Source organism: Taudactylus pleione, unplaced genomic scaffold (genome assembly GCF_031769625.1).
Source record: "Taudactylus pleione unplaced genomic scaffold, aTauple2 ptg000018l, whole genome shotgun sequence".
NCBI classification, from domain to species: Eukaryota; Metazoa; Chordata; class Amphibia; order Anura; family Myobatrachidae; genus Taudactylus; species Taudactylus pleione.
The window spans coordinates 5882385-5894593 of record NW_028284420.1 but is presented as its reverse complement, the minus strand read 5'-3'; the positions used below and the strand labels follow the sequence as shown (position 1 = coordinate 5894593).

General features: G+C 44.0%; 1 protein-coding gene across 3 annotated transcripts in view; it reads right to left on the bottom strand.

The window, feature by feature from the left end:
* Positions 1 to 2899: 2899 nt before the first annotated feature.
* STAT3 (signal transducer and activator of transcription 3) overlaps positions 2900 to 12209 on the bottom strand; it is a 133812-nt gene continuing 124502 nt past the window's right edge. For 2 of the 3 annotated variants that reach the window (XM_088442455.1, XM_088442453.1), the window contains 5 exons: positions 5065 to 5204; positions 4766 to 4981; positions 4123 to 4165; positions 3892 to 3998; positions 2900 to 3730 (listed from right to left, as the gene is read on the bottom strand). In XM_088442455.1, the coding sequence (XP_088298581.1) occupies positions 3675 to 3730; positions 3892 to 3998; positions 4123 to 4165; positions 4766 to 4981; positions 5065 to 5204 (562 nt within the window). In that variant the 3' untranslated portion in view covers positions 2900 to 3674. The remainder of the gene's footprint in view (positions 3731 to 3891; positions 3999 to 4122; positions 4166 to 4765; positions 4982 to 5064; positions 5205 to 12209) is intronic. The other variant, XM_088442456.1, reaches the window with a different exon arrangement.

Here is a 12209-nt window from a genome sequence, read left to right as displayed (position 1 = left end):
AGTCCTGTGTCATGCCAACAGTAAAGCATCCTGAGACCATTCATGTGTGGGGGGGGTTGCTTATCAGCCAAGGGAGTGGGCTCACTAACAATTTTGCCTAAGAACACAGCCATGAATAACGAATGGTTCCGAACATCCTCCGTGAGCAACTTCTCCCAAACATCCAAGAACACTTTGGTGACGAACAATGCCTTTTCCAGCATTATGGAGCACCTTGCCATATGGCAAAAGTGATCATCAAGTGGCTCGCGGAACAAAACATCAAAATTTTGGGTCCATGGCCAGGAAACTCCCCAGACCTTAATCCCATTGAGAACTTGTGGTCAATCCTCCAGAGGAGGGTGGACAAACAAAAACACACAAATTCTGACAAACTCCAAGCATTGATTAGGCAAGAATGGCCGGCCATCAGTCTCAGTATGTGGCCCAGAAGTTGACTGACAGCATGCCAGGGCAAATTGCAGAGGTCTTGGAAAAAAAAAAAAAAAGGGTCAACACTGCAAATATTGACTCATTGCATAAACTTGTAATTGTCAATAAAAGCCTTCGACACTTAGGAAATGCTTGTAATTTTACTTCAGTATACCATAGTAACATCTGAAAAAAAAGGTCTAAAAACATTGAAGCAGCAAACTTTGTGAAAACCAATACTTGTGTCATTCTCAAAACTTTTGGCCATGCCTGTAGATAAAATTAGTCTTTTTAATAATATATTTTATTTTTGAGACAGCTCATCTAGTAACCCTAAGCTTGGTATGAATAGAATGGGGAGGAAGGCAGATATCTTGGCCATACTCTGTGAAATAACTTGGCTTATGGCGACAATATCGGATGGGTTTCATTCTGTCAGGCAAAGGGGTCAATCCTATTCCGTGCGAAGGGTGCGATGTGCCGTTGCAACGGTATTAAAGCGCCAGCAACGGACCGGCACATTGCACCCTACGCAGCCCAACCCCAAAATTTTGCGAATCCAGGCTGCCGTAAAGTGCGGCCACTGCCGCGATGACTCGAACTGACTAGATCATCGTACGGAATAGGATTGACCCCAAATGTCTCGTCAGTCTGACAGACATTTTGGAGGAGATTCAATTGTTTTATCGCGCCCAATCTCCCATTAAAAGTGACGGAAGATCGGGGGAACACATGCAATTACTTTTGGGCGCCAATGCCTTTTTACACATGTTCCATCCAAAGAGAGAATTTAACTAAGTAAAACAGCTAAACCAGTCTCAAGACCTTGTTAGTATGCCCAAACAGCAGTTTGGGTGCCCAAAAGCAGGACTTTCGAACATTTCTGCTCGTCACTTCAGAAGGGGCGAGCAAGAATGTGTCCACCCGTGGCATTAACAGAGCAACAACTGAATTGCTCCATCGGTTGCACATTACTCACAGCTGTGGGTGAAAACAAATGAATCGCCCCCTTTATCTGACAGTGTATGCCCAGCATAGCACATTCCCACATACAAATATATCGTTACCATTTTAAGCACAATTCAGTTGTGATAATGTATGGGTGTTAGCACTTTCTGCATAGAAATAGAATATGTAGTTTCTATTGATCCGTGCTCCTATAAAATGGGGCCTATAATGAATAGCCATCATCTCCCTGATGAAGTCTTTGGATGACCAAACACGTATAGCATAACTAAGGTACGGGGTACGTGCAGAGGGCCAAAGTGCAAGGTTACTAATAACCACCTGGACAAAACAAGCAATTGGAAACGGATTATAGGATTATCTAAACAGGAAGTACAAAAGAAATATAGAAGGCTCTGGGTTGGGAATGGTTATACACTTCCTTATAGCTTTGACTTGCCCTGGCCACTGTCTAATCCATCAGTGCCCTCAATGGCAGTTTACAGCTTTCTATGCACGAAATGGGAAACAGATACACCGCTAGAGGAATTCTACTATGGTATTTTACACAATGCAGAAAATGATCCTCAATTAAAACATTTATGGCAACACCAGCTTAGAAATGCATTGACCTATTGCCCTTAGTAGGTTGTGGCAGTGATCTGTGTGTACGGGTGAAAGTATTAGGGAGTGATTCAGCCAATCTGTAACGTGTGTGATAGGTGAGAGTTTCTTTACTTTACTCTGGAAGCTGTATAGCCTTCCTCAACCAATAAAATACTCCTACAATATGAACTCTGCAGATTATTAAAAAGATATAATATGCATCCTGCAAAAGAAGGTCTTGAATTACCAGTACACCTCAAAACTAAGCACAACAGGCTTACTCTGTACTTCGCAATGAAAGTCCTCTCATGGTCCAACTCATCCCACTGGACGGATAAACCTCAGTTCCATAGTCCTATTACTCAGCAAGTCACCCATTGTGTCACCATATCCAAGTATATAACAAATATATTCCTTTAATACTTTAGGAGAAAACTTGCTCTTTCTATGGTTTGCAAATATTCACACATTTCCACATGTCCTCATGAGCCTAATGACAAATCATGGATTCAAGTACCCTAAAGTACATAGATTACATTTAAAAGCGATTAATTCCTGAAGGTGCATACACACACAACTTTTTGAACGATTATCGTTAAACGATATCGTGTAACGATAATCGTTTGAAAAAATCGTTCACTTTCTGAGTCAAAGGATGAACGATTATTGTTCATGCGCGTTCACATTTGTAGTTCAGTCAGACTTGTCAACTCAACGATTTTCATTAAGTTAATATGCAAAAATTGTTTGTAGTTCATAAAAAACGTTCATTACATTTAAATGAACATAGTAAATGAACAACTTTAGTAAACGATTTTAGTTCATTTTTTCAAGGAAGAAAATAATTTACTAAAATTGTTCATTAACTCAATCGTTGTGTGTGTATGCAGCTTAACACTGAACTTCAAAAATCCATGTGTAATAAAAACAAAAATGCTTGTTTTTAGTAATTTATTTATATATCTTTAAAAATTCAAAAGTTGACAAGCATTATCTAAGACATGCATACAAAGATTAACATGACCTTAAAAATGTGTTTTTTAAAAAACAAACAAAAAAAAAAAAAACCACAAGATTGCACCTTTACTAATTCATAAATATTTCTGGTTTGGAAAGAATATACAGATACTATGTGGTCATAGTGTGAGATTAGGGTAATACGTTCTAGAAGGCTATACTTACAGGTAAAGGAAAGTCTTTTTCTAAAAAAGAAATATGGTAGCTTCATTCAGAAAAGGATTACTGACACCAATTAATTTTCCTGAATAATGGTTACTTAGATTCAGCAATATAAGTGTGCACTATGCCTAAGAATTACGAGCCTGTTGTCTTGTAACAGATTTGGTAATTTAGCTTTGCATAGCTTGGGAAACTCAAGGTATATAGGGGGTGAGGTGGAGGGGCTATGTGTCTCATGGTGACCCAATATGCAATAAACTCAATTCCGTCTGTATCCATCAGTAAAAACTAATTTGGCAAAATAACAGGCAGAGTACACAAGCAAAGGAAATAAGATTGATTGACAAGTTTTTTCCTTAAAACTGGTTACACTCATCGGGAGTGTTTGGACTCCATAGCTGATCAGACCCCAATTGCAGGCACTTGCAGTATGTCATAGAAAAGACCAGAATGAACAAAGTGTATATATATGACAGCTCTGTGTCATACAATAATTTGGGTGAAAGCTTGTTGACATTGGGGATAAAGGTGGGTCACATGGGGGAAGATGCGCATTCAGATACCAATTCCATATCAAACGTTACACTATCTGTGGAACAAAAGTGAAGATAAATTTAGCAAGCATAGAAAAAAATCATGCCGCCAACCTGTAACTTACATAATTCAAATAGTTAAAAAAAAAAACCCCCAAAAAACACATGCTTTTACATTTACTCTGTTCATGTAACTAGATTTAAATGAAAGTCTTACCAAAAGGGTTTCCAGAGCTAGATTCATCGCCCTGACCTGGAAACTGCATCAAAGAGTCCAAGGTCCGTGGAGACATTGGCAGATCTATTGTGTTACTACATGTTGTGCTGTTAACAGAAGATACATAGGTATCACTAAACATTGCTGTTGTGACCAGTGATCTTCATTTACAATCCTTAAGACGCCCCACACTGTCCCATAATGATGAATTAAGGAAGCAGCAATACTTACGGTGTAACACAAATAAACTTTGTTTTCAGATATGGGGCAGTGCCTATAAATTAGAAAATACACACACATATAACAGCTATAAAAATGAAGTGAATCATTAGGATAATCTTTAACAGTTTGAACCAAACAAAAGCAGTACTGTATATACAGATGTGTCCACCTACATCTATCCTCTGTGCGCCACACAACACGGGAGTTCAGTGTGACTCGGTAGCGCCGAGCGTCTTTTGTGCGACTTTTTACATTCAAATGAGTCTTGTTAGCACAGCACAAGCAGCTTCTGCTGATTAAAATGTTTGGAGAGCCGCTGACACTAACGTAGCGTTTCGCATGCAGATACACCCGCACCCGCTCACAGAACATAGGCATGCTGCATATCATTTTAATAAGCAGAAGCTGCTTGTGTTATCTATTTGCATCACTGTGCGAATGAGATACATTTGAAGGTATAAAGTCACACAAAAGACGCTCAGCACTACAGAGTCACGCCACGGTATGGCGCGACTAGAAGGGCTGTTTAACGCGCAAGGAGGCTAGATGTATAAGGACCCATCTGTATATGGTCAAAGGTGGCAGGATAGTAACATATACAGTATAAAGGACTCTGGATTGAGAATGAACTCTAGGGCAGAAAATCTACTACTACCTGGGTCAGTGGGTTCGGGATGTTCCTGGCTCTCTGGTCGGCAGTATTTGCTAAAAGCCTCTTCTTTTGGGATGTCAGGATACAGATAAACCAGAGGGGACACCAGGATGTTTGTGGCATCCATGATTTTATATCCCATAAGGATTTCAGCAAATGACATGTTGTTGAGTTGCTGCTTAGTATATGGCTCTACGGACTGAATCTGCGTCTTACCTGGGTTGGAAACAGTATGTAAAAACATAAAGAGACAATTCAAGTACAACATAATTAAACCAGTTTAAATAAAGCTTCATTACCACTGATGTCTTTCTCCACCCAGGTGAATGTTATGCCACCTTCCTTGCTGCTCTCGCTGAATCTCAGCAGGAATGTCCCAGGAGGCTTAGTGCTCAGAATTGCTCGTTCACGCTCTTTACTGATAAAGCCCATAATATACCTATAGAAAACACACAGTTCTATGTAAAAATACCACAGTGTATGAGGCTTAGAGAACCTCACTCAATATCTTGAACGAATATAAAACAGTGTAATCTTATAGATTCTGTACTGCTATAGTCATGCTGATTTTCACTGCATGGGGAAGAGGCAATACCACAATTTTTATTTCAACTAAAACGTAGTTTCCCATTATTAAAATTAGTGTTTGGAAATACAAGAAAGCAAAGTTCATTTTTGTTTTACTGCTTTTTTTGTATGTCCAGGGAGACCATGAAATCCCCAGGCTCCATTGCCAGCACGTGATGGCATAACCTCTTGAACCCAGGCATCTATCATGGTCTGATGCCAGGCCTGAGAAAACTGTAGGAGTCAGCCTCCAACCCTGAGACCCCCCAGGGGAGACCCGCCCCATCAGGCAGTGGGCTTATCATCCGGCTTGGAAGCAGGATGCTTGGCTGACCATGACTTCTTTGTCTGCAGTCTCCTGTGGGAATTATCCTGTCTAGAGGAAGACTGTGCGTTTGCCCTACCCTGTGGGTGAAAGGACAGAGCTGACGACTTAGGGGTAGTCGTAGATGGCAACCCCGCAGATTTAGACCTTGCCAGAGAAGACACTGTCATCCAGCTCTGGTCCGAACAGTACTTTCCCCACAAAAGGCAAGGATTCCAGGGCTTTCTTGGAACCTGTATCCGCCTTCCAGGTTTTTAGCCAAAGGGTTCTTCGAGCTGCAACTGAAGCTGCTGATAGCCTAGAAGCTAAAATACCTGCAGCAATGACCACTTCCCCCATATACATAGCTGCTTCTCGCATCTGACAGAGGGAAGACTGCTGTTCTCTGGTAGCATTAGGCATGCTATCCTCCAGAGACTTCGTCCATTCTTCCATAGCCTTGGCTACCCAGGCTACAGCCATAGCTGGCCTGGTAATAGCTCCAGATAATGAAAACGCTGATTTTACATAGTTTTCCATCTGTAGCCTCCTTCAACAAGGATGCCGCAGGAATGGGTAACGTAGAGCTCTTGATCAATCTAGTCACATGAGCATCTACTGATGGGGGAACTTCCCATTTGCTACATTCAACCTGAGCAAATGGATTATACCACACCCCAAATGGAGAGAGATGTTAAATTCCTTGTAGTATGGAAATGCTTATTTGGAGTAGGCCATGCTTCAGACATGAGATTCGTCAGTTGCTGAGACTGAGGAAAATAATCTCTAGCTACCTTTTGACGCCTAAAGACCAGAGTCTTGGCTTTTGCTGGCACCACCTCATCCTCTATAACAGGGATGGGGAACCTCCGGCCCGGGGGCCCTTGGAATCATTTGGTCTGGCCCTCAGAGCTTTTTTCTGCTAGCCTCATCTGGTTAGCAGGGTGCATAGAATGGCACCTGCAGCCAGAATATATGCAGCAGTGCCACCTGGAGCATCCTTAGTATGCTTCAGATGGTCACACCGCTGCCCTTACGGCACTCTGGAGCATCCTCAGGACTCCAGGTGACCCCGCCCCATGTGACGTCACACAGAGGTGGCGTGGTCTGCACCAGGACCGCAAATAATGTTATAGATATATATATATATATATATATATATATATATATATATATCTATATCAAATGGTCCTCTGCAGAAAAAAAAGGTTCCCCACCCCTGCTCTACTGAGGACAGATCTAACCGCTCTCACCAGAGAGGGGACATCCAAAGAGGATTGATGGTCTTCTTCTACTGAGTATCAGAGTTTGATGAGGAGTGGGTCAGAATCCTGAGGTAATGTCGGAAGAGAATCTCTTATGCTCCTGCCTCTTTACTGCCACTAATCGCCTGCACCAGCTGCTGAGGGGCTAGAGACAGGTAGCATACTCTTACTAGAGTGAGCAGAAGAATCAAACCAACAGGGATTCATAGGGGACATGTACATAGAAGGATGGAACTGCTGCGGGTATCCCACAGTAGGAGGCAATATCGTGGTAGGAGCACGCGATGCTACGACCTTATCAACCATATGCGACGCCACCCAAGATGGCTCTTGCGTAGGTGTACCAGATAGGAAAGGTGGCTTTTTACAACAGGCACTACACAATCCATCCTGCACAAAATCCTGTCAAACAGGATTTACATGACTTGACCACCAGAGGCTCACCCTGCTCAACTTTACCCTCAGACATGCCCACTGTGAGATACAGTATAAATGTAATGTGAGCCACTTCACATATGAAAAACCCCACACACACCTTTTCAGAGGGATGAGGAGAAACACAGTGATAGATATAACTGACAGCTTTAAAACAAGAGACAGTGTATATACAGCAGCAAGCATGAAAGTCACATACAATGCATATATACAAACATTGCTATTGCAAATTGACTGTGAAACAACTGACCAGCCCTGCAGGGGTATTGGCATGATATAGAGCGCTATATACCAGACCCAGAGAAGAGGTATACAGGGAGACAGACCAGACCTCAGACAACCCGCCTGCAGCAGTACGCACAACTGAACTGCGAGCGTCTCACACACGAGGTGGTCAAAAGTAGCAACCCAGAGGCGGGAATCCCTAACTGGAAGTTGCGTCTGGGTCGGGGGAGCGCCCATCTCCCCTAAGCTGTGATTTTGACGGCACGGGTACGCTTACCTCACAGTAGTAGACGCTAACTAGTGCGTCTACCAATCCCTGGCGACAGACTATATGGCCCCAACCGCCTTAGTGAGTACACGTTACACGAGGCCTTCACCCGCAGCTGCCTCTGGCTCGTCTCCTACACTGGAGGCCTGGACTGTGTCGCACACGATTCCCCTCACGAGGAATCGCTTACCTGCCATCTCTGTGAATCAGATCGCAGTCCGGATCCCAGCGATGCCGCTAGCTAAGCTTTGCTGAGACCCACCGAAAACCTATATATACATATAGCGGTACTGGCATTTCGGTACCGGTGGAGGTAGATGGAGTTGCAGTATCTGCGTCTAGTACTGCTCGACTCAAATTCACAAAACTAAAGGTAAATTATAAAATAAAAAACCTAGACAGTCCCGCTGTTAAACAGGTGCGTCTGTATACCAGGACCAGTGCATGCTGGGAGCTTTAAAGCTGTAGCTGTTTGGCGCAATGGATCTCTCCAACTACATAGCCCAAGGTAGATTCTGTGGACCCTATGGACCCTGAAGAACAAAATAAGTATAAGGTATCGGTTCAAAGAATCTGCGCTACTAGTTTACATTTCCTAATGTTAGCACTGGAAGTCGGTACCATTACGACCAGCAGCAATGCTTTTTTACATGGGTAGCTCTTGGCAGTCCATTTGTGTTATTTCTTCTTTAGGTTCCATAGGGTCCACAGGAACTACCTGGGGAATGTGGTGGGAGTGATCCAGGCACCAAACAGTCAAAAAGCTTTCAGCTCCCAGAATGCCCTGTTCCTCCTCCACATATACCCCGCCACCACCCACAGGCATTCAGTTTGTAAACAAGCCCAAGGCAGGATAAGGAAAGTGGAGAAGGAAGTACAATTTACACTAGAAACACTCACAAAGATGAGGAAATCAGCGACAAGAATGAACAGATCCCAACTGAAGCCAGGTGGACCTCGAAGAAAAAAAAAAAAAAAGTTTACAAAAGGTAAGTCTACCATAACTGTTATTTTCTTCTTCAGGTTCCATAGGGTCCACAGGAACTACCTTAGGGATGTTCTAAAGCAGTTCCCCTAAGGGTGGGGATGCTCCTGAGCAGAGAGGAGAATCCGCCGTCCAAAGGAAGCATCCTGAGAGGCAAAAGTATCAAATGCATAAAATTTGATGAAATTGTGGACAGAAGACCAAGTGGCTGCCTTGCACAATTGTTCAGCAGAGGTCGCCATGTCTAAACGCCCATGATGGTCCCACAGACCGAGTCGAATGTGCTGTCACAGTGTTTGGAACAGGGAGATTAGCCTGCGTATAAACCGGATATAGTCATACGCAGCCACAGAGGCAGAGTCTGCTTGTGAGCTGGCCAGTCTAGCTTGTGAAAACCATATAGTACAAACTGCGCATCTGATTCCGATATGGAGGTGGTACGGTCCACGTATATACGGAGGGCTCGAACCACATCCAGGGAAGTTTCACCTACGGAAAAGTCTGAAGACTGGAAGGCTGGAACTACAATTTCCTCATTCAAATGAAAAACGGGATACTACTTTTGGAAGGTAACCTGCGCGTGTACAAGGTACAGCTCTATCCTGGTGAAAAGATAAAAATGGGGAGCGACAAGAAAGCGCTGTCAAATCAGTGTCTTCGCTGTCAACCATGTGAGGTCCACTGCGTCCAAGGGTTCAAAGGGAGGAGCCTGTAGAGCCTTTAGAACCAAGGATAAATCCAATGGTGCCACCGAAGAGTCAAAAGGTGGTTGAATGTGGAGAACCCCCTGCAAAAACGTTATAATATCCGGCAGAGGAGCGATTCTACGCTGAAACCAAACTGACAGCGCAGAAACCTGAACTCTCAAGGTAGCCAGGCGGAGACCGAAGTATACTCCAGCCTGGAGAAAAAGAACTCGGGAGACCCTAAAAACTTTAGGGTCATACTGTGTGGGAACACCATTGAAAAGAGGAATGCCAAATCCTGTAATAGATGCGGGCAGAGGAAGGCTTTCTTGCTCTGAGCATCGTCTGAATCACAGAACTAGTGAAACCTTTGGCTCTTAAGATGGAAGACTCAAGAGTCATGCCGTCAAAGACAGACTAGGTAGGTTCGGATGTACGCAGGGACCCTGCGCTATCAGATCTGGCCATAGAGGAAGTGGAAATTAAGTGTCTATGGAGAGACACATTAGAATGGTGAACCAATGGCACCTGGGCCAAGCAGGAGTTATAAGTATTACCCTGCCGCCTTCTTGCTTGAATTTTCTGAGGATCCTTGGAAGGAGGGAGTTTGGAGGAAATAGGTATGCTAGCTTGAAGCCCCACATCACTGCCAAAGTGTCCACCAAGACAGCTGAGGGGTGTTTGACCAGTACCTGGGGACTGTGGTTGTGACGTAAGGCCATGAGGTCTATATCTTTCAATCCCCATTTGTCCACCAGGAGCTGAAAGACATACGGATGGAGAGCCCATTCTCTGACGTGTATGTCCTGACGACTTAGGAAGTCAGCTTCCTAGTTGAGGACTCCGGGGATGAATACTGCAGAGACTGCTGGAAGAGGACGTTCTGCCCAAACCAGAATGTTTGCCACTTCCTTCATGGCTGCCTGACTAGAACAAAATAAGTATAAGGTATCGGTTCAAAGAATCTGCGCTACTAGTTTACATTTCCTAATGTTAGCACTGGAAGTCGGTACCATTACGACCAGCAGCAATGCTTTTTTACATGGGTAGCTCATGGCAGCCCATTTGTGTTATTTCTTCTTTAGGTTCCATAGGGTCCACAGGAACTACCTGGGGAATGTGGTGGGAGTGATCCAGGCACCAAACAGTCAAAAAGCTTTCAGCTCCCAGAATGCCCTGTTCCTCCTCCACATATACCCCGCCCCCACCCACAGGCATTCAGTTTGTAAACAAGCTCCCTGATGATTGATCTAGGATACTGTAGTCGCCTTGTCGGACTGAATCTGGATTGGCCTGCCCTGAAGGAGGTCTTAACTAACCGTGCCACATGAGCATCCAAAGTAGGAGGAACTACCTTCTTAGAAAATTTGCCAGAATAGAATGGGTATAAAGATGCTAATCTCTTTGTAGCATGAACAGTTTATCCGGAGTACTCCATACTTCGGACATGAGATCAGTAAGCTGCTCAGACAGTAGAAAGTGATCCTTTACAACCTTCTGAAATCTAAACAGCGGAGCTTTAGACTTAGGCAGAACCTTCTCATCCTCTATATTAAGGATGGATCTAATCATTCTTACCAGAGAGGGGACATCCACAGAGGAATGCTGGTCTTCCTCACCAGAGATAGACTCAGAAGAGGAATCATGTGCATCATCAAAATCATGTGATGCGTCAGAATCCAAAGGCTGAGCCGTTTGATAGGATGACCTCTTTCGCCCATGAACTTTAGCGGTAACCAGTCTATTCGTTTGCAACATTTGCTGAAAAGCAGTAGCCGGTTGAACCATACTCTGACTTGAGTGAGCATAGGCATCCATCCAGGAAGGAAGCACGGGGGTATATACATAGCAGGTTATAATTGCTGTGGATACCCAATAGTTGGAGAGCCAGACAGGAGCTGCCATACGGTCTACTAACTGCGTCATAACCTGAGACAAAGAGGACACCCAGGGTGGATCTTGCACAGGAGCTGGTGTACTAGAATGGAGAAGTGGCTCTTTATAACAGACAGCACACAAACCATCTTGTATGAAATCCTAAGCCCGCCAAACAGGATTTACATGAAACCAGCACAGGGGCCTCAACCTCCTGTCTCCCTTTACCTTTTGAAATATCAAGTATAAAGGTGACAATGCTATGTAATGTGACAGCCTTCACAAATAAGTAAATGTGAAGTACAAAGGAAACCCCCCACACACCTGTAATAGAGGGACAAGGAGAAAAACAGTGATGGTTATAACTGATAGTCAGAAATAAAAGGCAGTATCAACACAGCAGATCGCAAAAACAAGAGATATGGTAAGAACTTACCTTTGTTATCTCTGTTTCTACGAAGTCCATAGGGTCCACAGGGTTGACCTTGGGGTTATAGCTGGAACAGGATCCATGGGCACCACACAGTTAAGCTTTTAGCTCCCAGGATGCACTTGGGTCCTCCTCTATACCCCGCCCCCGAGCCACAGGCACCCCAGTTGGTAAGCAGCCTAGGCCGGAGGAGAATATGGAACAGAGAGAAGGAAGACTGGAACACACAAGAAACCATACTCACAGCAATAGGAGACGGAAAACCGGTGACCAGCCACACAGCCCATTTGAAGCCAGGTGCGTCAGGGCGGGCGCCCTGTGGACCCTATGGACTTCGTAGAAACAGAGATAACAAAGGTAAGTTCTTACCATATCTCTTGTTTTCTACTTCAGGGTCCATAGGG